At 39.0% G+C, this 24,942-nt stretch overlaps 1 protein-coding gene across 1 annotated transcript; it reads left to right on the top strand.

Moving 5' to 3' along the window:
* The first annotated feature begins 9,303 nt into the window (after positions 1–9,303).
* Positions 9,304–23,427, top strand: LOC140127371 (cathepsin L-like). Its single transcript, XM_072147983.1, has 8 exons — positions 9,304–9,332; positions 12,901–13,004; positions 13,784–13,926; positions 15,095–15,280; positions 17,990–18,172; positions 18,794–18,953; positions 21,907–22,024; positions 23,095–23,427. The coding sequence occupies exons 2-8, from the start codon at positions 12,902–12,904 to the stop codon at positions 23,195–23,197; spliced, it is 996 nt and encodes a 331-aa protein (XP_072004084.1). The 5' UTR covers positions 9,304–9,332; position 12,901; the 3' UTR covers positions 23,198–23,427.
* Positions 23,428–24,942: the final 1,515 nt, after the last annotated feature.

The following is a 24,942-nucleotide window of genomic DNA, read 5'->3' as shown; positions in this document are numbered from 1 at the left end:
GTTGTTTATTCACCATCCAAAAATAAACCAATCACGTTTTCTTTTCACGTTCTGCTTCCTTGGTGTCTTCATTTGTAATCTAGAAGTGTGCTTGTGATCATTGAACCTATAACCAACATGTACATCAGAGTATATAGAATGGCAGAGCAAAATGGCAGTGCTTATCCTATCAGTGTTTCCATCAGATTCTCTGCATTCTTATCAATTTCTCTGGAGTAGAGACCTACAACTCTATGGGTTATAACTCTCTTTTGTTCTTTGCATTTTATTTGCCATTGATAGTGTGCTCTGCTCTAAAGCTGTGCAAATCCTTCCTAAAGGGTGTTGTAATGCAGTATTTGTGCTATGTAGTATCAGAGAGGGGCATTCATCAATTTAGTTCAGGGTAGCGCTTAAACCGTGTTATATTTTACAGTGGGATGTAAGTTTTGTGGCATAAGGGCTTAATGAATTGGTGTTAGCTGCTTAAATTTTGCGCCACAAATTGTACCTCACAACCGGCACCAAAATTTTGTGCCCAAAAAAAGAACAAGTAGCAATTGTTGGAAAAAAAACAATATTGTGGTACAAACACTTCATAAATTAAGGCGCAAGAGGCGCAGAAAGGAAAAAAAAGTAATCTCCAATGGTTGAGAAACCAGGAGGAAAGATTTGCATCCAATTGCAAGCTATATGTTAGGGCTGGGTAATACAGAAGACAGGAGATAGTCTGCCCTGAGCTCTCCCTAACCTCTGTTCCTTCCTATAGCCCCCCACGCTAAACCGTGGGGCGACTACTTGAAGACTCAGAATACACTAGTTAAGTGTGGGAAGGGAAAACACAAACAGACTGACAAACATAAAAGACAAAAGAGTGGTAAACTAGCCGGAGTCCCAACTAGAGGGTACGTCAAGAACAAAGTCAGTAAGGGTCAAAGTCTAAAACTAGCCGAGGTCACAACAATACAGAACAAGAGCAAGTCAAACCCAATGCAGAGAGCAAGTGATGAAGGGATTTCAAACACTGGCACAGGTGACTAGTGAGCCTGCAATTTATGCAGCCAGAACCCCACCTCCAGAACCTGATAGGAGCTGGACAACTTCTGGGAAATAACCCCTCATGGTGCAGATTACCCAAGCACAATAGCAGGCACCATGCAGAGGTACCACAACTGCCAGCAGTCCAGAACACAACCCCTAAACAGCACAAGGTCTTAGCAGCCGCTGCCTGGAGCATGCGCCAGAGACCACTGGTAGCGGATGAGAGGTGGAGTCTGCGCTGAGACACGCAGGAGGTCGGAGAATGCTGCTAGCACCACCAGAAGCATCGGAAGAAGGACCAGAAGTCCCAGCGTTCTCCCCTTGTGAACCTGACACTATATTTACTATATTTTACAGAAATTTAAACTACTGTTTGAGGCAAAAAAAAAAAAATCATATGATTTCAATGTGTTTAACCCTTTTATGATCAGCCAACGTAATATACATCAGTTGTTCGTGAGAGAGTTATGGAGAAGGCTCACAGACTGACCACTCTCCATACACCATATGCCAGAAAACTAATTCATTTAAATTAAATTTAACCAACTTTGCCTTATTTTCTTGCTCTTTAAAATAAATTTGCAAGCTGATCATTATTATCAATACTACAGATAATTTTATAAATCTTGTATAGATTTGGATATCAATTTGTCCTTTCACACAAACAAGTATACTAAAATTAGTGGTTATTTATCATTGGGTTTTGGAGTAAAAAAGTCTCAAAAAAGTCGCATTGAGGTTTTTTTGTGACTTTTGTGGTTGTGGGCACGCTCAAAAACCGGTTTCAGAAATGAATTATATACGATTTTAATTTCTAACGAATAACAGACAGTTAGTTCTTTTAAAATACAGCAAACAGTTAGTTTAAAATTGTAACAGACAGTGTAGCGTTATCCACAAATGTATATTATGTACACCTTGGTGTCTTAATCGTGGGGTGCAGGGACTTGGTTGGTCCTTTTCTTATAATACCCCTCCTCGTGGAAACATATGTACTGTGTAAACCTATGCAATATAAGTCTAAACTTATACAATATAATGTCCCAAATAAGTTCTTAAGCAAAAGGATATAAAAACTTGGTTGATCCTTGTCTGTTTAGTTCCTCTCATGGGTGTACACCAAAAATATGAAAAAATGGAAAAAATGCATGCATAAAAAATAATTGATAAAAAGCCTATATCAAAAATACGTGGCTAAAAATGTATAGATTTTCTAAAAAGTTATACTCAAAGTAAATTAATGTCCAGGAGGTTTTGCTAACTGACAGGATGTAGGGCCCTACACCTGTGATGACTCTTACAGATCGTTTTTATACGTTTTTTAGACAGTTCGAATAATCTTGTTTATGGATATTGTTGTATGAAAATTTGAACACTCACGGTTGGTTGACAGCGACTGATATGGATGCCCCTGTGTTCGTATTGCTGCTTTTGGTATGCAGGAGTAACCAAACGCCAAATGTTGTGTGGATTGTTTGTTGGCCGTTTTCCACGTGTGATGGCGTCTGTGGGTGCCGTCCAGGAATGCTGTCAGGAGATGTTAACTCACACGTTCCTATTTCACTGTGTAGCTTCTCCTCTCACAGTTCGGACTGAGTGACTTCCATCGTGTGTTACGGACAGTGTTGTACTCGTCGGTGGGTAAAATCGCATCAGCCAATGCTCTGAATAGTTGGTTTCAGTTCTCTGGCGTTTTGTAGGTAAATGTCTTTCTATTATTTTGTAAGCGATGATGGTGATAGGTTTGGTTCTATAGGAGTGTTCAGATTCTGTAAGAGTGTTAGGATTCTTGCAGCTAGACGCGTTTTGAAGCGCAATGCTTCTTCCTCAGTAGCTTTTTTGTTGTGAAAACCTCCTCATTGTTGAACTTTGTTAAATACCCATTTTGGGCTAAAAATTGCCTGACCTGGATCAGTACAGGCTGGATCGGGCTGTGGAAATGTTTCGCATTTGTGATGTATGTGTCACAATAAATCGTGACTGCAAAAGATAAGAATCTGGGGTTGGTAAAAGATATATGAAATATATAAAAATATTTAAAAAAAAAAATTATAAAAGGTCAACGGTGAAATGAAAGTGTGACTAAGGTATAGACTCATATTATTCAAATTGATAGACATATTTGACTATGTAAAATGGCAGACATGTTTCAGACATATATACAGAAAACCAGAAGTATGAGTACAAAAATGAGTACAAAAATAGACATAATCCGATACATATTTCCTCGACAATAGGGAAAGGATGGGATTTTCTTTCCAACAATAGGGGGCATTTATTCAGGTAACAAATTAATTTGTATATGTATAAATTATATCTAAAGAGGTTGACCCCACAGAAACATACATACAAGACATCTTATTCTTATATTTATATAGATTTTGGGTGGGGGGGACCGGAAGGTAGCCACATGTGCTGGTATACGGCACGAATGTGGTCAGTGTTACGGTTGCCTCCATCCAATTCACAGAAAGCCAAAAATTTCAAGTTCTGCATTGAGGCCCCTTGGTAACATAGTGTCAAAGGTGAAAATATACCTCGATTCTATTTTACACATTTTGGCAATATAGTCTCCACCTCTCCAATCTTTTTTAATGGACTGTATTGAACAAAATTTCAATTGTGTTGCATCCATATTGTGAGCTGTTTTAAAGTGTTTTGATAAGGTGTGCGTTTCTAACCCTTTTTTAATGTTTCTTAAATGTTCAGAAATCCTCTCCCTTAGGGGTCTGATCGTCCTCCCGATGTATTGCTTTTTGCAAGAACAAGTTATCAAATAAATTACCCCACTACTATTACAGGTAAGGAGTTCATTTATATTGTGTACTATATAGAAAGAAGTTTTGAGAAAGAAGTTTTTTTGCAGCAAACGCAGTGGCCGCATCTAAAGAAGCCTTTTAAATTTAACCAAGTTTCGTTTGGTGTTCTTGGTTTAGTTTTTATGGATGGGGCTATTTGGGAGCCCAAGTTTGGAGCCTTGGTGTAAATTATGGGTGGGTTTTTTTGTGACTTGTTACTGCTAAAAAGTCCCACAGCACTTTTTTTGCCACTTCACTATGCTGGTGTAAACATAGAACTTCACCTAATGCAATTGTCATTAGGTCAACTGTTACCAGCTATATGATTGTTCAATAAAGGGTTAATTGAATTAATAATTAGAGATAAAGATACTTAGTCCATACACAATTGTTAGGCCCAACCCATTATGTTCTATATAAGTTGTATAAGTCCAGTAAGTTACAAGAGATGTTAGGCAGGATATGATCAGTGCACCCAGAACACGACATGCCAGAACTACTAAGAGAAGTACTCACCTCATTCCTTGATCTGCCAACGATCCAAGATTATTCTCTTTTCAAATTCCCAGCACATTTCCTGAGCTGCACCTATTCTCTATAATGCGCTACCCTGCAGACAAATGCCTAATTACCAAAGTTTCAAACGTGCCCTGAAAACCAATCTTTTTCAGGCAGGCCTGTCACATTTTCAAACTGCATGTAACTTTCTCTTTTGAATAATCCTTTCCGTCTATGTTATCCCTTTGCACTTGATACCATTATTCCAGTTACTAAGGTCCATGTGCCATGAAGATGATGGCTGGTGACTGGTTCAGGCAACATCTATTTAATTAATCGTGGTTTTACTTGTCATGTCCCTCCAACCACTGTTATGATGTGGTTATTATGGAGCAGCATACAGTAATAAGTGCACAGCCCCTTTCATCAGCTGGAAGCCAGCAGGACAGGGGACATCACAGGAACTACACAGAAAGCCTGCTGAAAAAAAAAAATTAGGGATTTAAGTTAGAGGTTTAAATAGGTATTCATATTCAAGCCCTCCATTGCTGATACCGGAACACTTGTCTGTCTGCAGCTGGCCGGGAGTGGCCACTAGTATTAAAACATCTGAGTGGGCTTCTTTATACAGTCAAAAACTGATTAAACCTAGATATAAATAGCCCCATGAATATGCATTATTGACTGATTTCCTCTGCACAAGAAGTAATGTTTATATATTATAATATAATCCTTAGTGAAAATGCTCATGTAAGCCAATCATTTTCCATTGTGATGTTATAAACACATTTACTGTAAAATGCTATCATGTATGTTTAATATGGGTGTGGTAGAGTTAAAATAATGAACAAAAGGCTGCATTGAAACAGTGCTAACAGATGTCCTGAATAATATTTACCCCCTTTGGTACAATAAATACCAAATATTATGGATATTCACAGAAAGTACATTTCTCCATTCTTTTTACATGGCTACATACAAATTTTAGGATCACAGATAAATTCTTTACAGATTTTCTATCATGCAGTATGTAAATGTATTTATTGCATCTGAATGTAAATTATTTAAGAAATATACGTTCTCATTTCTACAGGTAGTAATCAAAATCTACACACAACATAAACACTAAAATCTACAGTTACAGATATAAATTTGTATGCAGATTTTTCACAGATTTCATTGCAGATTTCCAGTGTAAAATTCTATATCTTTGCATGGAATGAGTAATATCTGTTATGGATCTTGTCGATAAGCAACCCAAGCGCGTAAGTCAGTGATGGCAAATCTCTTAGAGACTGAGTGCCCAAACGACAACCAAACCCCACTTATTTATTGCAAAGTGCCAACATGGAAATTTAAGCAGTAACTTATGTACTGGGTTTCCTCGGACTGTTGGAGGAGGTCTTGAGTCCTGTCTGGCAAACTGTGTGTTAGGGTGACAGCTTGGTTGCCCACAAAGAGGACTCACGAATTGTATTTTGATGCTGTCAACACTGCTGTTTTTCTGGGAAGAATGTATTTTGTGTTCCACGTGGAGGCATCATTGAGGCACCTCTGAGTGTGTCAGGCTCTTCTATGGGGAATGTGTCAGGTTTTTCCCCTGTTTAAACAACTTTAGCTTCACTAATGGTTAATATAATCCACTGAGTGAGCTCAAAGAAATCACACCAAGAAAGAAGTATGGTAAAATCTCTCTCTCTGTGGACACCTGATGCTATGCAAGGCTTGGCAGATGTGAGATGCTTTATTTGTGTCAAAAAGAATTATACAGAAACTTCCAGTGGGGCCGGACTTGGGCTTGGTTAGTTAGGCATAAAGAAGCAATATCCATAATTCATTGGTTAGTAAATTATTACATAGGCATTGCAGAAGTAATAGGCATCTCTTTTCATGGAATAGGTAGTATCTGTAAACCACTGGTGGCATATGTAATACATCGTCCCAGGGAGTCTTACATTCTTCGGTACAGAGGAGGGAACTGTTATCAACTTTCAACTATGTTATCCATAGTCTGGCATCATCTTAGTTTCAGCATATTTAGCAAGAATATAAAAATAAAAGCATTTTTATCAATCATACAGCAATACTTCACAAGTGCAGTAAAAGGGACAAGTCACCTTGGTAGCGTCTTCATGTGATGTGGGCGGATGTGTTTCCCATGTGCGATCTCATGTTACAAGCAAGTCATGTGTCATTCTTTGATGCTTCAATGGCAGGTAAATAAACTTGCATAATGATATCACTTCCTGATGAAGCAACAGTTGCAAAACGTGCATCAGGGTGTTTGTACTGGCCTCCTAGGATTGTACATAACCCTTTTTTTAAAATGCTTAAAGGTGAGTTTTTCATGTATTTCGTGGATAACTATACTTATCTAAACATTTTCAAATATATTATATAAATACCCATTGATGGTATTTAACTTTCTTATAGATGTGATGATAGGGTTTGGGACCAGAGGAGGCTTTTGTATCTTGTGTTGCAAATTATTTGTGTATAGAATAAAAGTTGGTATTTTTTTATTGAATAAGACAAACCCCAATTCCATTTGGGTTTTACTATATTGTTTTTGGTTGTTTTAAGTCTATGATAATTAATGCAAATAGTGGCCAATGTTTGGTTGGTAAGATAAACGAGAGCTTGTCTCAGATAATTGCATTCCTTATTCATTTATGGCCTATTCTAGATGGTTCTGTACTCTGTGTAGTGACTGCACACTGTAACCACAGGCCCTGCTCCAATTCCAATAGTTGATTTAGATTGAAGCTTTAAAAGGGTTATAAGCTTTTAAACATGCTCAGAATAGGTCTGGTATTAGTTTAGTACTAAACAATTTTCAGAATGGAAGAGGGGATCCATTCTGAGCCTTTGCAAAAAATAATCACCAACCCATTTGTAACATCTGTGCCTGTACAGGCCTCAGCGTCATCATCTGCCCGTAAAGTACAGCTCAAGATTTGCTGATAAGTGTTATTTTGTTTCACTCTATCCTTCTCTGTCTGAACCCTGGTTTACTCCTTTTCTAGTAGCCTTAACTGATTTTAACTACACCCAATTGTCTCCTGTGGAGTTTTCTCTGGCTTGCAAACAGTTAATCCGCTGTGATGGACCGAATCTTTTCCCACTCATCTTCTGGACTGGAACTCATAAAGGGTTTTGATTAGTGATGAGCGAGTATACTCGTCCGAGCTTAATGCTTGGTCGAGTATTAGCATACTCGGACCGGCTCGTTGCTCGGACGAGTATTTGCCCTGCTCGATAACGAGCATTTAATTTAAAAAAAAAAAAGTAAAGAACAGTAAAAAAATACAATTAAAACATTTAATTTAATCATTTAATTGAAGAACACAGTGAAAGAACACTGTGCAGAATAGATTGCAGATGTTCGCGAACATCTGCGATCTGCTCCGGAGACACGCGTGCAGAACGGTGTTCTCCGCAATAGTATTCGAAGAACAATATGTGTAGAGAACAACTTGCAGATGTTGTCAAACATCTGCAAATTGTTCTTCACACATATTGTTCTTCAAATACTATTGCGGAGAATACCGTTCTGCACGCGTGTCTCCGGAGCAGATCGCAGATGTTCCGGAGACACGCTTGCACGGTGCAATAGTATTTGAAGAACAATATGTGTGAAGAACAACTTGCAGATGTTTGACAACATCTGCAAGTTGTTCTCTACACATATTGTTCTTCGAATACTATTGCGGAGAACACCGTTCTGCACGCGTGTCTCCGGAGCAGATCGCAGATGTTCCGGAGACATGCTTGCACGGTGCAATAGTATTTGAAGAACAATATGTGTGAAGAACAACTTGCAGATGTTTGACAACATCTGCAAGTTGTTCTCTACACATATTGTTCTTCGAATACTATTGCGGAGAACACCGTGTCTCCGGAGCAGATCGGAGATGTTCCGGAGACACGCTTGCAGAACGGTGTTCTCCGCAATAGTATTTGAAGAACAATATGTGTGAAGAACAACTTGCAGATGTTTCCAATCATCTGCAAGTTGTTCTTCACACATATTGTTCTTCAAATACTATTGCAGAGAACATCGTTCTGCACGCGTGTCTCCGGAACAGATCGCAGATGTTCGCGAACATCTGCAATCTGTTCTGCAGTGTTCTTTCACTGTGTTCTTTTAGTGAAAACATCTGCACTGAACAGTGCTCGTTCAGTTTTTAATTTTACTAAAAAATGCTCGGGTCTCCCATTGATTTCAATGGGGCTCATTACTCGAAACGAGCACTCGAGCATCAGGAAATGTTCGGCTCGAGTAACGAGTACCCGAGCATTTTAGTGCTTGCTCATCTCTAGTTTTGATGACTATTGCTCTTCTTGACTTCTTTTGGATTTTCTCACACTTTCCTGACTATCCCTTTCCCTAGGGATTTTGGGCTTTATTTGTCCTCTTGGTTCTGACTCATATCTTGTTGACTTCTCCTTGTTGTTTGTATTGCCCTGCCTCCAACCAGGGATTGTCAACCAGTTGTCACCTATAAGGACAGGCTGGACAATTAGACAGGGGCCACAGGGAAGGCATTTAGTTATTGGCGCTCATTGTCTTTTTCTGTCCCTCCTATCCATTCAAACTATTGCACGGGGACAGTATTACACTATTTATATTTGTCTCAAAACTCTCTACCAAAAATATAATTGAAAAATAATTATTAATAATTGAATAATTAAACTTAAACATATTTAATAAATATGTACCTCAGAAACATAAACATAACAGAAATATTAGTAACTAAATTTTTTTTAAAAAAACCTCAATTAAACTTGTCAATTCATTTTGAAAAAAATTCTATCTTTACATTTCTACTACATATCATGAGTCATGTAAAAGAATTATCTTATCACTGTTCAACTGTTACTAGTTATCAAGCAGATTAGCGAGCCAAATTGATGTTTTATTGCCATGTGACAAAGATGATATCATCAAACGGAAAATCTCACAGTATATAAACTTACTAAATATCTTATCGTAACCTTCCACTCATCATTCAAGTGAGTACAGCTATGCATTTGTGAATTATACTTTGTATGTTAATGTTATATGGGATGAAGAGGGTTGCTGAATGTTGGGAGGTACTTTGGACAGAGTATTTAGACATGGGGCTATAGTAGGAAGCTCAAACTGTTCTTCAAAAGCTTGTCCACATTTCTATCCTCATGTTTAATGTGGAATAGTAAAACTAAATGTCATTTTGTAACATTTTTCCTAACTTTTTTTGTAACATTTATATAGAAAAGACTATAAGGGTATAACACATTATTATACACATTTTCTCCACTGCCTATGGCACCCTGTTTTGTAACTTATATCACAAATATTATATAACATAATCATGTACTGTATAAACTATGTCTAATAGAAAAAGGGTTGCAGGAGTTGCGGCATTTCCATTAAAATATCAAGACTTTATTTCATAAAAGTTTAAAAATCTGTACATATCATGGTCACACTTGACTAGACCAACACATTTCAAAGCAGCTGGTTCTTAGTCATGGTATAAAAAAAAATCAAATAGCTACAGCATTAAAAAAAAAGATTCAGTCGACCACTAAGACAAAGTTAAATTGTACAGCAATTGCAAAAACAGATACAAAACATGTAAAAAATTAACTGAACAGAGTAAAAAAAACTAAAAGATGACCACTTTGCTGGACACATAGGGGCACATTTACTTACATTGCTGCTGGAGTTCACCGACAATAATGCACTGTGCCGCGATTCACTAAGATCGCGTGCCCGATATCCTGCATGTGTCGCTTCCCCACTCCGGTCTGACAGAGTTCAACATCTTTTTAGTGCATCTAAGTGTTTGGGCTTGCAACGCAATTTGAAAGTTAAATCCCACGCTCTGTCCAAATCAGTCGGATCGTCCGACGGCACACCCCCTAATTTGTGTTGCATGGAAGCCAGCACAGCTGCGGCACAAAATGATAGTGTGCTCCAAAATCCCAGCGCGCAAACTTCTTAAATACCTGTGCAAGCCGTGTAATTCCCTAAAAAGGTGAACAGTCTGACGAAAGTGAGCAGCACAACTCTTAGTAAATGAGCCCCAATGTGCTCGTGAATGACATTGCTGAACACATGGCACAATGTCCTAGTAAATAACAGGTTACACAAATTGTTTGGCTAAGATAACTGCTCAGAGATTGATAAAATACGTGTGCTGCCTTTAGAATTAAGACAACAGCTAAATGCTACAAAACAAGTTTACAAAACAAGTTAGTTTTGTTATGAAACCAAGCTTTTTATACTAAAAGCTACTAAAATCATTACTAAAATCACACATTGGGAATGCATAAGCATAAAGCAAATACCTCACACTTTATATGCTGTTTTATTGTCGTGGGAAGGTGATTAGTGGTAATCACTAATAATAATAAATACTTATTTATATAACACTATCATATTCCACAGTGCTTTTTAGATGGGGTACATATACAGACAAAATAAGACATTACAGACTTATAACACAGCCAGATGAAACTACAGGAATGGGAAGTCCCTCTATTACTAACATAGTCCATGAAAAACACAGTGAAGCAGAACTCGTGGAGAGTTGTCGAAATATATTCACCGAAGGACATAGTGCAACTTCTCAGCTCCTTATTATCAACAGATTCTGTGAATCCAAAGGATTGTTTTATGGACAGCTGAGTATTTACCTGTGTAGCTCTATTCAGATTTACTTCATGAGCTGTTCAATTGCAGCATATTGTTACAATGCATAGACAGCTCCTCCTTGTGGCTAGAAAACATTGTAAACTAACATTGTAGAATAGTCTTATAAACGTGTTTCTTACTAACAAGATGGCCGGTATGTATAGTATATAATAACATATGAGAACCAAAAATCCATCAAAGCAATACAAATTAAAGGGGTATTCCCATTTCCACCAATAAATGTTATTGTTTGTATAATGAAAAGTTATACTATTTTCCAATATACTTATTGTTTCAATTCCTCATGGTTTTCTAGATCTCTGCTTGCTGTCCTGCTATAGAAAGCTTCTCTGTTTACTTCCAGTGGATGGAATTCTGACCGTGGTCACACAGGTGCACAGCTCGTTGGTATCAGAGTAACCAGAGCTGTGTGTTATAACGAGCCGTGCACCTGTGTGACCATGGTCAGAATTCCATCCACTGGAAGTAACATAGAAGCTTTCAATAGAATGGTCTAGACGAGATCTAGACCATTGATAAAGAATTGATAAAGAAAGTAAATAGAAAAAGTGCAAAATCATGCAAAAAAATTGGTACAATTCCCACTAGAAATTCTATTTTGTTACTTTTATTTCCACTAAACTGCACACTGTTTTGCCAAAAGACCCTTGTAAAAATCATAAAAGTTTCTAAAACCCTTTTGAAATGCAAGGCATTTTAGACTTTTTGATTTTTGAAGTAATCAGATTGATATGATCCTGTAATGTATTAGCTTGGAGCTTTACTGCTGATTGCGTTATTATATTCATTATACCATTTTTAGCATTCAGTGTTTTCTGTGATTTCAGATTACTTTGCAAGAAAAGCTGTTATTATCGCATAGGACGAATAACTGACATAATATCTGACTTTTTTTTTTTTGAAAGGTCTATCATTAATAGTCCTTGAGCTCCAATCTTCCGCAAGGCTGCCACTATTTTGGATAGTGATTTTACTCTGGAGCTGTTATTATTCTTTTCACAAGCCTTATTGGAGGACAGGGTTCTTATACTGGGGTGATTGGCACATACACGCACTAGTTAGGGGGAGATTTATCAGAAGTGTCCGAGGTAAAACTGTTCTAGCTGCCCATGGAAAAGAAGAAAGAGAAGTTTTAGATTATATGGGGCTTTTGACCAAGACAAAATGAGTGTATATAGTGTATATTCAAGAAAGACAATAGTGCATGTATGTCATATTAAAAATAAATTACTTTATTCCAAATATATAAATAAAAAAAGAATAAACAATAAAATTAATCAATTGCCACACCATTTAAACTATAAGGAAACTGCTTATGCGTGTGTTATACACAGGTGATTAACACCCATATTATACAAATTCACTAAGTATATTTGATTTAAAAGTGCAAGTGCATATACATCAGAAAAAAATAGATGTATATAATACAATTAGTAACCAAAAATATGGTTCTCACAGTAACATTGAGGAGATTCTCACCTTACCCCATATTATATGCAGTTCCTTGGTCAATATTTCACTGCCAATCATGGTATTTGTATTGCATTCACAAATGCAATGCAAATGCCTGTGGGCGGAGCTCCGCCAGATCATATATGTGTTTCCAAGGAAAAGCATGCAATCAGTAACCGGCACCCAGTGCTTGCATTGTGCAAGACACCAGGTTCTGGTTACCAGTTGCAATACACCAACACACCACCTGTGGCCCCACTCACTTTTTTAGATTTTAAGGTCAGCTGGTGTCACCTGATCCCCAATAAAATGCTTATAAACTTTCGGGCTTATAAGCAATTTTGTATTTGTTCTACTTATCATTTTATTCTGTTTCAAACTAGAAATATGTTTCTAAGCTTTACCTTTCTATGACGCCTTTTTTAGAATGTATCTGCAGAAACTCGTGTTGGTTTTGTCGGCTGTCATCGGATGTGTGCTATCTACCGACTTTCTTAACAAGGAATGGGAAGAGTGGAAAACGAAACATGGTATTATATTTTTATCGCTGCATAGAATCAGATAGAATCATTCTTGTGCTTGACCAGCTTCCATTTCAGTAATATTTAGCATCAAATTATGGAACATGCAGTGACTATTAGCCCAACTCTTTTCTGGATAGTTTTTGAGTTTTTTTGAGGTTTTTAGCAATTAGAAGCAGCGTTGGATGGACACAAGCTTCTACAAAAGCCACATACAGAGGCTGGAGTTTAGCTCCCCCTACTGACAGGCAACAGATAGAACACTGCTCTGATATAGTCAGTGATGAAAGAACAATATAAGACTGACAGATAAGGGTACAGTGTATTTGTATCTGATGGTTGGACAGTCTAAGAATGTGAGGGTATTTTTTGTCACTGACTGATACTGATAGGAGTCATCCCTCTTTTTTTAATATACGCCAAATAAAAGTAAAATTTTAGTATATTGTTGGTTCCGTCATTTACAGTGAATATTTCATGATTAGCAATGGAATTTATTATTAGATAGTGTCAGGGAATTGAATATTCCTATAGGCAAACTTCCTGGCATCAACTTATCTCATGGGATAACAAAAGATAGGATATGTTGAAGTCCAACATACCTGATAGTGGGCAGGTTGGGCGGACAACGTGTTTAGCCAGTTTAAGATAAAGTACACAATTACTGTGTGGGTTTCTGTTTCACTGTCAAAGTATTCAAGAATTGTAAAATGCCACATATAGTAGGCTACAAACGTACACAGTAAGTGATTGTCTAACTACTGATCTTACTTCATAAACCCAAATAGAAAAGAAGTATGGTAGTTTTCATGATGAGATGTACCGGAGGAAGGCTTGGGAAGCAACGTGGAGTAAAGTGCAGAAACACAATGAACTGGCTGACCAGGGTCTTTCCAGATACAGAATGTGCATGAATCAGTTTGCAGATATGGTAAGTTTACCCTACTTTTCTCAAAAACCAAACCATTGACAAGGCTCAGCAGTGAGACTTTGTTGACAGTGCGCACTCACTACAGTCTGCAGCTGGGGCCTGTATTAGGCTGCAGCAGGTCCGCTGTAAAAGTGATGTCAATGCTAACAGAGGTCATTGGACCAGAGGTATTATTTATATACAAGTCGAGAACAATATATTTTTGTAATTAACATACACAAGTTGAAGGAGATTTTCTGCACTCTAAAATCATACTAAAAGGAGATCTTCTTAAAGGGGTATTCCCACGAAGACAAGTTTCTTATATGTACTCAACACAACAAAGTAACACATTCTCTAATTCACTGTTATTAACAAAAATACAGCATTTCACAGATATAAGTCCAACCTGTCTCTATCAGTCCTGCTGTACACAATTTCAATTGTCCCTAAACACAACCCTGTAACTTCTGACTTAGGATCGGTTGGCCGCCATCTTGGATTTCTGTGTGACTCAGTGGAGATGAGATTTCTGTGTCTTGTGCCTGTAGCCATGCCCCCTGCAGTCCTAGCACAGAGCTCAGAGACGCATACACTGATTCACTTCCTGGCAGGAGATTGTGAGGAGAGTCAGGCTGCAAACTTCAAGCTACAAGGAGATACGTGATCTGGGGGGGAGGGGGAGGCAAGCACATCTCTGTAAGAACACAGATGTAGCAATGCTGTATGTGTAATAGGCATCTAATGGATCTCATCCATCTCAGATCTGTCTCATCTCTCTTTTTTATGTGTCAGTGTATTAGTACAATGTCAGAAGCCAGATGAAAGTACATATACACCTGTATACTGATAATCTAACCACATTGTCATCCCACAAAACTAGATGGGTTATAATGTGTCTGCTCAGAGTCCCAGCCCATACCCTGGGATTTTGCACCGAGCACCATAGAGAGTGATAGCAGCTAAAACAGCAATAAGAGTAAAAAGTGTAAAATTGTAAATTAAGGGGTTTAAGTAGCTTGTAAGTAGCTTTTACAATCCTTAAATGAGTACAGTGCAGATTACTTCATCTTTAGATGGAGGGGCTTTTGAATGTGCATGAACACATACAGATCATACTGATATGTTGTTGTTATTATATTGAATAGTTTAGTGTGGTGTATATGATAATTATTATGTATCATTTCAGACACCAGCCGAACGTACTTCCAGGAAATGCTTTTCTTCAAGAAGGGCACCTTCCCAGTACGATGCTCCTGTGCAGGATTACCCCATAAATCACAACATACCAAAGTCAGTTGACTGGAGAGATTCAAACTGCGTGACCCATGTGAAGAATCAAGCAATGTGTGGATCCTGCTGGGCTTTTGCTGCGGTAAGAAAACTAATGTAATTTGATAATATCAGGCACATAATAATATCTTCTAAGCCAATTACTCTTGACCCAAAGGATTTATGATCAAAAGGGATGAAATAATTTTTTGCATACTACCTTAACCTCTCACCCTTGAAGCCACTTTTCACCTTCCTGACCCGGCCCATTTTTTCAAATCTGCCCTGTGTCACTATAAGTGGTTATAACTTTTAAACGCTTAATCCAGGTGGTTTTGAATTGTTTTCTCGTGAAATATTGTATGCCATGTTAGTTTTAAAATGTTTGGGATATGTTTTGTGTTTGTTTATGAAAAAATTGATATTTGGTGAACATTTGAAAACATTCTCAATTTTCAAAATTCATAATTTTCTACTATTTCAACACATAGTCATAACAGAAAAATTACTTGATAACTAACATTTGTCAGGTTCCAGGGGTAGTGGACCCACTGGACCATCGTGGACGATGACGTAAGCCAGCAGCTGGGACCGGAGTCTAAGTGGCACCCGGTTTTCAGCAGAGCTGCCGCAAAGCGGGTTGGACTTGCTGTGGCGTGGTACCACCAGGTCGTTCCGCAGGTGCGACTTTGTCCAAGGTAGCAACCAAGCCAAGGTACAGAAAAGGCATGTTTGTGGACGAGGACAGACAGGAGGTCAGGACAGGCAGCACAGGATCAACGTCAGAGACAAAGCAGAAGGTCAGGGCTGGCAGCGGAGGAGCGTAAACGGGAACAGGTCCGAGGTCACAATGGGAAATCAGCACGGATAGGTAAGTGGATGCTGTAGGGGACCGGGGCACACGGAGGACCACGGGTGAGCCTGCAACACAAAACGTAGGTCGCAGGAGCACCCATGACAACATTCACCAAATGTTTGCTTTATGTCTACATGTTTTTTTTAGGATTCATTTTTGTAGGATGTTCTGAGGCTTTAGAACATTTTAGAACATTTTCAAAATCATGTTTTTGAGGGACCTGCTCAGCTTTCAGGTCACTTTCCGTGCCTAAATAATAGTAAAACCCCATGAATTACCCCATTATAGAAACTACACCCCTCAACATAAGTTAAACAACTTTTATGAAGTTTGTCAACCCTTTAATTGTTTTACAGGGGTTAAAACTAAATTGGTTGCAATTTTGAAATTGAAATTTTTTTGGCTAAATGAATGCATTTTTCAAAAAAATTACACTTTATCATTGGATAAAATACCAAAATGCTCCACCGAGTTTGATACCCACTCTCTCCCAAGTATTGCACTACACAATATGTGGTGGTAAACTGCAGGGCATGGCTTTGAAGGGAAGTTTAGTCAGATTTGCATTGCAAATTTGCCAAATTTAGTTCAGATTTGCATTGTCTCTGCATTGTCTCTGCCTTCTCTGGGGAAAATTTTCCACAGTTTTTTTTTGTTTCCACTATGACTGGGGCACAGTTACAGGGGAAAACTACCCCCTGTGAGGGTAAATGTCTGGGGAAGAACTGTACTGAGTTGATTAAACCTTTTGAAAGTGAAACCACAGGGCCTATATATATATATATATATATATATATATATATATATATATATATATATACATATATATATATATATATATATATATATATACCACTAGGGTATATGGCTGTCTCTGACAGCCAAAGAAATGGTTCTGCTTCTGCAATCAACACAAGAGCAGGAGAAACTGCAGCAATGCCAAAAAAAGTTGGACCCACACCACTCACTGTGAAAAGACAGTGGGCCTTCGGAATCCAATTAGCTGGGCTGGGATACCAAGGTGGACAAGGTGGTATTTTATGGGTTTATTTGTGGACTGCATGTGTGGTGTCTTCCAGCTAAGGCCCCTTTCACATGGGCGTTGCAGAAATCAGCCAGTTTGCTCAGGGTTCGATTTTAATCAGTTTTCTGTCAGATTTGATTCAGTGGGGCAGATTTACTTACCCGGTCCATTCGCGATCCAGCGGCGCGTTTTCTGCGCTGCATTCGGGTCCGGCCGGGATTTATTAAGGCAGTTCCTCCGCCGTCCACCAGGTGGTGCTGCTGCGCTGAAGAGCATCGGAATGCACTGGAATACACCGAGCCGGGCTGAGTGAAGGTAAGTGCAATTTTCGCGACACATTTTTTTTAAAAATGCGGCGGTTTTTCCGAATCCGTCGAATTTTTGTTCGGCCACGCCCCCCGATTTCCGTCGCGTGCATGCCAGCGCCGATGCGCCACAATCCGATCGCGTGCGCCAAAATCCCGTGGCAATTCAGGGGAAATCGGCGCAAATCGGAAATATTTGGGTAACACGTCGGGAAAACGCGAATCGGGCCCTTAGTAAATCACCCCCAGTGTGTCAGTTTTTCACGCATGATACCGATCAGTTTTTAAAGAGCTTTTCAAATGCCTCAAAGCGATTATTAATGTGATCCATGTTTTCTATGGCAAAGGATAAGTGCTGAAATATGTAAAATGCAATGTATTTCTGCTGCATACCCAGTTACTAGAAAACGTTTGTGTGAAAGTATCCTAAGGTCTGGAATTTTATTACTAATTTAGTGATATTGTTAATAAACAAAGAATACTAGGTATTAACGACAAAATAACTGGGTTTCTAAAAATAACTTATTGCGTTAGATTGTACCAATTTCAAGTATCTTTATTGTAGCTATGATTAGCTGTGTTACCATGTAACGTCTATATATTAATATATATTTTTGTAAATTTAAGGTGAGTGTATTAGAATCACATCATTGCATTAAGTCCAAGGAGCTTGTTGAATTCAGTGAACAGCAGCTTGTAGACTGTGATTCTAAAAATAAGGGCTGCTGTGGAGGAATGCCGGAGGATGGCATGGCATATATTTCCAGTCATGGCATTATGAAAGCCAAAGATTATGAGTATTCTGCAAAGGTAAGCTTTTTCTTTAAAATTTTTCTCACTGTGGGATGAGGGACCTTTAACTACTATACAGGTAATGGGGGGTAATTAAAGGGCTTGTATGATTCTTTTCTAGTGTGTAAGCCTGAAATAATCATAATTCCTGGTGCAACACCAGGAATTACGATTATTTCCCCCCTTACACCAAATTCACGCCATGTGATATATCCGACTAGCCAGAGGGGTGACGTGGGCATCATACACTGGGGCACCATGCTATAGCATATGATAACCACCATTGAATGCATTATTTCAATTACATGGGTAAAGTATGTGCTGATTCTTTTACAAGTAACAGTCTTTTGGCGTAAATAGTAATTACGTGTGCAGGGGAGTGTATCTTCCTTTATGACTGTCTTTTTCTTAATTAAAAATGTAAATTCCTCTTATACCAGTCCTTATTTTGTTATAATTGTGTACATGTTTAATACATGTTAAATTAAGTTCTTACTCCATTTTATTGAGTTTATTTTTTCATATTATTGCATCCTTTAATAATATGGGGACTGGATCAGCTATTACAAACAAAAAAAAAAAGAAATTAAAAAGAATAAAATCTAAATGTTAATTTGCTCTTTTTTCTGTATCATGCAGCAAGATAGCTGTGAATTCAAACCCGACAATGCAATGAACCTAAATGTGACCAAATATTTCATTCTGCCTGAAGAAGACAATATGGCCATGTCCGTGGCCTTTGGTGGACCAATAGCTGTTGGAATTGATGCAAGTGATGACTTTCAGATGTATTGTAATGGTGAGTAAAGTTAAATCTACCTACCACTTGAACTGGTGAAGAAAAAACAAACAAACCAAATTATTTCAATTAGTACTGTAGTGCTGTGGACACCAAAATCACAATACAAAACTAGAATTGTGGACAACAGGGCATCAAAACAACAAAAGGAAACTAATGCATTAGGTATTATATGTAAATTTTTATTCAGAAACAATTATAAAAATGATGACATATTGGTTAAATATCAACACTGTAGATAGTGGAATGCAAAAAAGTGGTTTATGTCTATTGAAACAAATGAGCATACATGGTACAAACAGTGTATTTCCTTTATAAAGGATTGAAAGTAAAATATGTATACGGTGGATAGGCAATGTTTGGATGGGAAATCAACTATAAAATAATTACATTCACAATGACACATTTCAAAACTGGCTTCAGACTAAATCAATATAAATGACCATATCGCCTTTGTCCAGCCGAAACGCGCGTCGGGGCTGGTGGTATCTCTGGTACTGGAGCAGCATGGATTAGGCTTATGGGTAAGACTTTCCTGACGATATGGTCATTTATACTGATTTAGGCTGAAGCCAATTTTGAAATGTGTCATTCTAATGTAATTCATTTATGTATCCTGGGTGGCAGATTTATGCCTTTTGGTTCCATCAGGGTCTTGGCCTTTTGGACCGCTGTTGCTCACCCCTCTCCTCCACCGGAGACACACACCAGTTGAGTGGCAGGATGGAGGCTTGGGTTATGGTATACCATTCCCAGTTCTCCGCCTGCCGCAATTTATCCTCTGCCTCCCCACAGTATCGGGGCCACCTACCTGGCAACATTTTATCTGTTTTGTGGGGATGCTGTTGTCACTAGAACCGCATTGGGTCTAGATATATATCTGATGGTGTAGTAATTGAGAGTAGGGACAACTAATTCTATACACCTAGTTCAGCCGGCACCCCTTATTATCTTATCCCAAGGTCTATTATTACCAGACTGACCTTGGGTCTATATGAATCGCCTATATCTTGTTCTCTGCAGCATTGTGGGAAATGACACATTACTTTTAGTGGGTTTGACCACTTAGTGGTCCGATTTTTAATGCAACTGTGAATAAAAGCTATATTTTAATTGTTATCCACAGTCCGATCCCTCTCAATATTTTCAGTGAACCTCCTTTTTCTTTAAAAGATACTATTTTGTTATCACAATTGTTTTTGCCAGTGAAGTTTTTTGTAATTCATTTATAGTTGTTTTCCCATCCAAACATTGCCTATCCACCATGTACATATTTTACTTACAATCCTTTATAAAGGAAATACACTGTTTGTACCATGTATGCTCATTTGTATCAATAGAGATACCCCCTTTTTGTGCTCCACTATCTATGGCGTTGATATTTAACCAATATGTCATCATTTTTATAATTGTTTTACATAAAATGCCTAATGCATTAGTTTCCTTTTGTTGTTTTGATGCCCTGTCGTCCAAAATTATAGTGGAGGACATTATTAGTTTTCTACCACTTTAACTACAACATTTGCAAAAAGAATGTCTTTAATTTTATAAAACTGTATATAAAAGGTTGTAGGAAAATATGCAAATTTTTCCAGGATGGGATAAAAAGGTTGTACTCAGTTTTGCCAACTAAAAAGTAATTGCATATGACTAGGACTACCAGCTACGAAAGGAGCAATGAAGTGAATGCAATGTAACGCAATAGCGGCATGACAAGGGGTTAAATTGGAGCTATCTAAGGGGTTAGGTGAAGGTCAGAGATGGGAGGGGGAGATGTTTACAGTAAGTCTGGAGCAGTCACATACAGGGAAGGGTTTGGGAATATTTGTAAATATACTGACACGAGGTAGTGTCAGTCTGTCACTGGAATCTGGGGAGAAAAGAACAATTTTCCCGCCCACCCGCCCCTTTTGTAAAAATAGGGGATGCAGATGGGGGGCCAAAACTAATGTCGCAGCGGCGGATTTAGGAGGGGTTCTCGGGGGCAAAAAGGAGGTGTTGAGACGGGGGAGCTGGTAACACGGGGGGTGTCCAGTCCCCCGAATAGTTGTTTAACAGAGATATGGTGAATTCCTGGGAGCAAGGATCTCAGGAGGTGCGGAAGTCTCCATTTTGGGTCCCTGGTCAGGCGCATATACGGCTGGGGACAAGTGAGACTTCGTGACAACGGATTTGATGGCAATTTAGATGCCCCCCGGAACCCCTTTGCTAGTTGAATTTAATGTAAATTGTAATGTTATGCAATGTTATGATTAATGATGATGTTTTGTTATAATAAATGCGGCCGCTGTGGCCTTGACACCCAACAACTGTGTACGCCCATTAATGAGTGAAGGGGGGTTTGGGGTTGGGTTTTCACAGCGGTAATTTTAAGTCCCAAAGTCATGAAGTGGACAAGGTATTCCCTAAACACTCTCTACATCATCTCATTTATTCTTTGAATAGGTGGGATTTCTTATAGGATGGGAATAACTGTCCTTACATGAAACATGTTCAGTGCAAACAGGTCTAAATAATCTGGCTGCTTAGTTGACTTTTGCACAACAGCATTTACATTTTGTAAATTAGACTTTTTAAAGCAAAATAATGATAATTGGGCATCAGCGGATTTGGGTTTGGATGCGGACATATTGCAGGATTGACAACCGTGCAGCCAATCCGGCAAATTGACGCCCCCTACCTACTAGCCGTAGCTGTGATTGGCCAGGAGGTGAGCACACGCATGTCACTGTACCATGCCGCAGCCAGAAGAAAGATAGGGCATACTATATATTTAACCTGAAATATGTTGCACATCTCCCTTTGAAGAGGGGAGGGGTGAGGAACGCTCCCTTTCTCCAGCCAAACATATGCCATGCACGGGTGTAGCATATGTTCGCTTACATATGGACTTAAACTGTATGTCAATAGAAGAAAACATGTTAAATTCAAAATAATATCTTTTATTATTCAGGTATTTTTGAAGGTGATTGCAGTCAAAGCCCTGGCCATGCTGTGGTTATTGTGGGATATGGTACAGAACATGATAATAAATCTGATGAAGACATAGATTACTGGATAGTAAGAAACAGGTAAGACCTTTTATTGTGGCTATGTAGGACCGAGCTGTTTCTTTTAAAAAAAATGTAACCCCTTAAGGACCAAGCCACTTTAAGGTTTTCAGATCAAGCCTCATTTTTTCATCTGCCCTGTCACTAATTGGTTATAATTTTCAACTGCTTTAAAAATGGCAAAAAATTTTTTTTTTTCCTTTGCAAGCAGATCATAGCACCCAAATAACTTTTCCTGAATGTCAATTTTGCACATTTTTATGAAAATCAGAAAGCCTATATTATATATATTTACAGACACCTTCTCAGTTTTCAAGTGACTTTGAGAGGTTAAAACCCCATAAATTACCCCATTATAGAAACTACACCTTTTTTTAACTGTTTTACTTTGTTGCAGGGTGGGACATGAACAAATGTAATATACTGCAATACTAATGTATTGCAGAATATTTCATTGTCAGCCTGCATAGGCTGACAGCAGCATTGTTAGATCATTTTAAAAGCATGATCCAACAGGTATTTGCTGCCGACAGCCCTGTCCTCCCTAGGGCTGCCATGGAAGAGGTTGGCAACTCTGTGCCCTGCCCCATAGGTACTCACTGTCACCATGGCCGTGGGGTCTCTAGGGTTAAACAGTCGGGATCGTGATTATCACAATTTCAGCTTTTAGAGGGGACTCCTGCAGCTGAGCTCCCAAAGCAATTGCACGGGTTCTGCTTTTGCAGCCAGGTGATCAAGCACGTCGGCATGCGGCAATGGACCGCATGTCCCAACTACATGTACGATTTATTGCGTTTAGGGGTTAAGGAGTATGCAGATAGTAAAAGAGGCCACATAAAGTTGTTCTGGGTAAATTCCAGGGTAGTCCCTAAAGTACTGGGGTCCCCATTCAAAATGTATACATAAACACATCCAAGGCATGGGCAATTGTGTGTTACTTACCATTTTCTTACCAAATTGGCTCCAGACTATTTCTCCATTTTATGATCATTTTGTGTAGTCATATGTTCAGATAGCAGTAATTGCTAAGGAATAAATTGTTTATAATGTCTTAATTTTGAGATATATATTTTTATTATTTTATTTTACAGCTGGGGTGCTGGCTGGGGTGATCAAGGTTACGTGAAGATGAGGCGTAACGTGAACTTGTGTGGTATAGGATCACATGCTTCCTCTGTGGATTTGGCACATTAGTGCTGAAGTGTCTGAAGACTCCATTCCATGTTTTTTTATATGTGACAAAGCAAATATTTGTAATCACTGCCGTAGAGCCTGTAATTGAATCTCCTATAGAGCTTAGCTACATGCATTCACATTGTTATTTGTATAGCTGTCAACTGCAATAAAAATTGCGCAAGTCTTATACATAAGGCATCCAATTCCTGTTAAAATCGTATTTCAATAAAAAATTTTAAAAATGCTAATTCTCCAAACACCTTAAATAAATAAAGGCTACAAATTGCATTGCTGGCAGTGATGAGCGGTTCCAAATGGTAAAATATACATCCATACTGAATTTCACAGGTTTGGCAGCCACAGACCTGGAGACCAAACACATGTCATTATTCAGTATCCGGATATGTGTTCGAGAAAAAAACATAAAGTTGCTTGATTAACTGCTGAAGCAGCCAATCAAGCAGCTTCCAGCCCCTTAGTGACCACAGGCATATTCTATGTAGGCATGCCTTTGACTAGCTGGGCTGGACATGTGACTTTGCATTATAAGAAGAAGAGTGAAGAAATCAGGCGATACCTTTATTTCTTCACTCTTCTTCTGCTCTCCCTGGCTAACACGGTACAAATCTATATTACTATCTGCATTATAAGAGCAGAATCACATGTCCAGATGCCATTACACACAGAAGATAGCCAGGGCGAGCTTGATACTCATCATAGAGTCAGTCAGCTAGGGAGCAAATTCTCAAACAGCCTCAATTGTCCTGTCCTGGGGCACTGTGGTGTATAGAAGAGCAACAAGATTTAGATAAATTCTTGAAAAGAAAGCTGTCCACCCCGCCGACCAAAACTCACAAGATGGCGCCGCCACAACCGGAGATCTATGACGAGGCGGGAGAATCAGAGCAAGACAGCGGAGGTGAGTGCTCCGAAGCGGGAGGGGAAGAAGCCGTAGCACCGGTGTCGCGGAACTTCATAAAAAAGACCCTATATCAGGCTCTCAACCCTATAGCGAAAGAACTTGCTGACATTAAGGTGGACATCCGCCATATTGGCGCACGTGTTGAGGAGCTAGAGAGCAGACAAGGTGCCATACTGGAATTTGGGGAAGCAGTCCGCAGTAACCTAGAAAGCCACAAGGTCCAGCTTAATGCAGCACTGCTGTGGGTGGAGGAACAAGAAAACCGCAGCCGTAGAAAGAACGTCCGGCTGAGAGGACTCCCCGAAGACATCCCGCATGACAGCCTACCCAAGGTAGCGTTAGAAATATTTAAAAACATTTTGGGCCCAGAAAGAGCCTCCATGATACACATAGAGCGCATACATAGGGCGCTTCGCACGAAACCCCGCCAAACAGACCCACCGCGGGATGTTATATGTGGCCTATTGCGATACACGGATGCGGCTGATATCCTATAAGGAGCAAGGAGCACAGCAGAGTTAAAATATGCAGAAAAAGATATCTCCATTTATCAAGATTTAGCACCCTCTACATTGGCAAAAAGGAGGTTAATGAAGCCACTTATAGAGGAACTGCGGAAGCGACATATGCAATTTCGATGGCTATACCCATTTGGCATCTCAATAAACAAAAGCGGCAAACAGATAGTGATCCGTACACCAGACGACCTAACAGCGGCATGGGATCAGCTAAACATGGAGCCCATACAAGTGCCCTCCTGGATGCCAATACAAGAAGATTCCACTCTACCTACCCTGCCAAGCATAGACACTTGGAAAGTAACAAACAGCAGCAAGAAAAA

This window comes from Engystomops pustulosus, chromosome 4, assembly GCF_040894005.1.
Source record: "Engystomops pustulosus chromosome 4, aEngPut4.maternal, whole genome shotgun sequence".
In the NCBI taxonomy this organism is placed as follows: domain Eukaryota; kingdom Metazoa; phylum Chordata; class Amphibia; order Anura; family Leptodactylidae; genus Engystomops; species Engystomops pustulosus.
This window is presented reverse-complemented; position numbering and strand designations above follow the sequence as displayed.

Excerpts from the sequence above, each read along its gene's own strand:
- LOC140127371 (XM_072147983.1), top strand. The coding sequence starts at position 12,902 with ATGTATCTGCAGAAACTCGTGTTGGTTTTGTCGGCTGTCATCGGATGT. Across the intron at positions 15,281-17,989 it reads CCTGCTGGGCTTTTGCTGCG|GTGAGTGTATTAGAATCACA; the intron begins GTAAGAAAACTA and ends TGTAAATTTAAG. Across the intron at positions 18,173-18,793 it reads ATTATGAGTATTCTGCAAAG|CAAGATAGCTGTGAATTCAA; the intron begins GTAAGCTTTTTC and ends TGTATCATGCAG.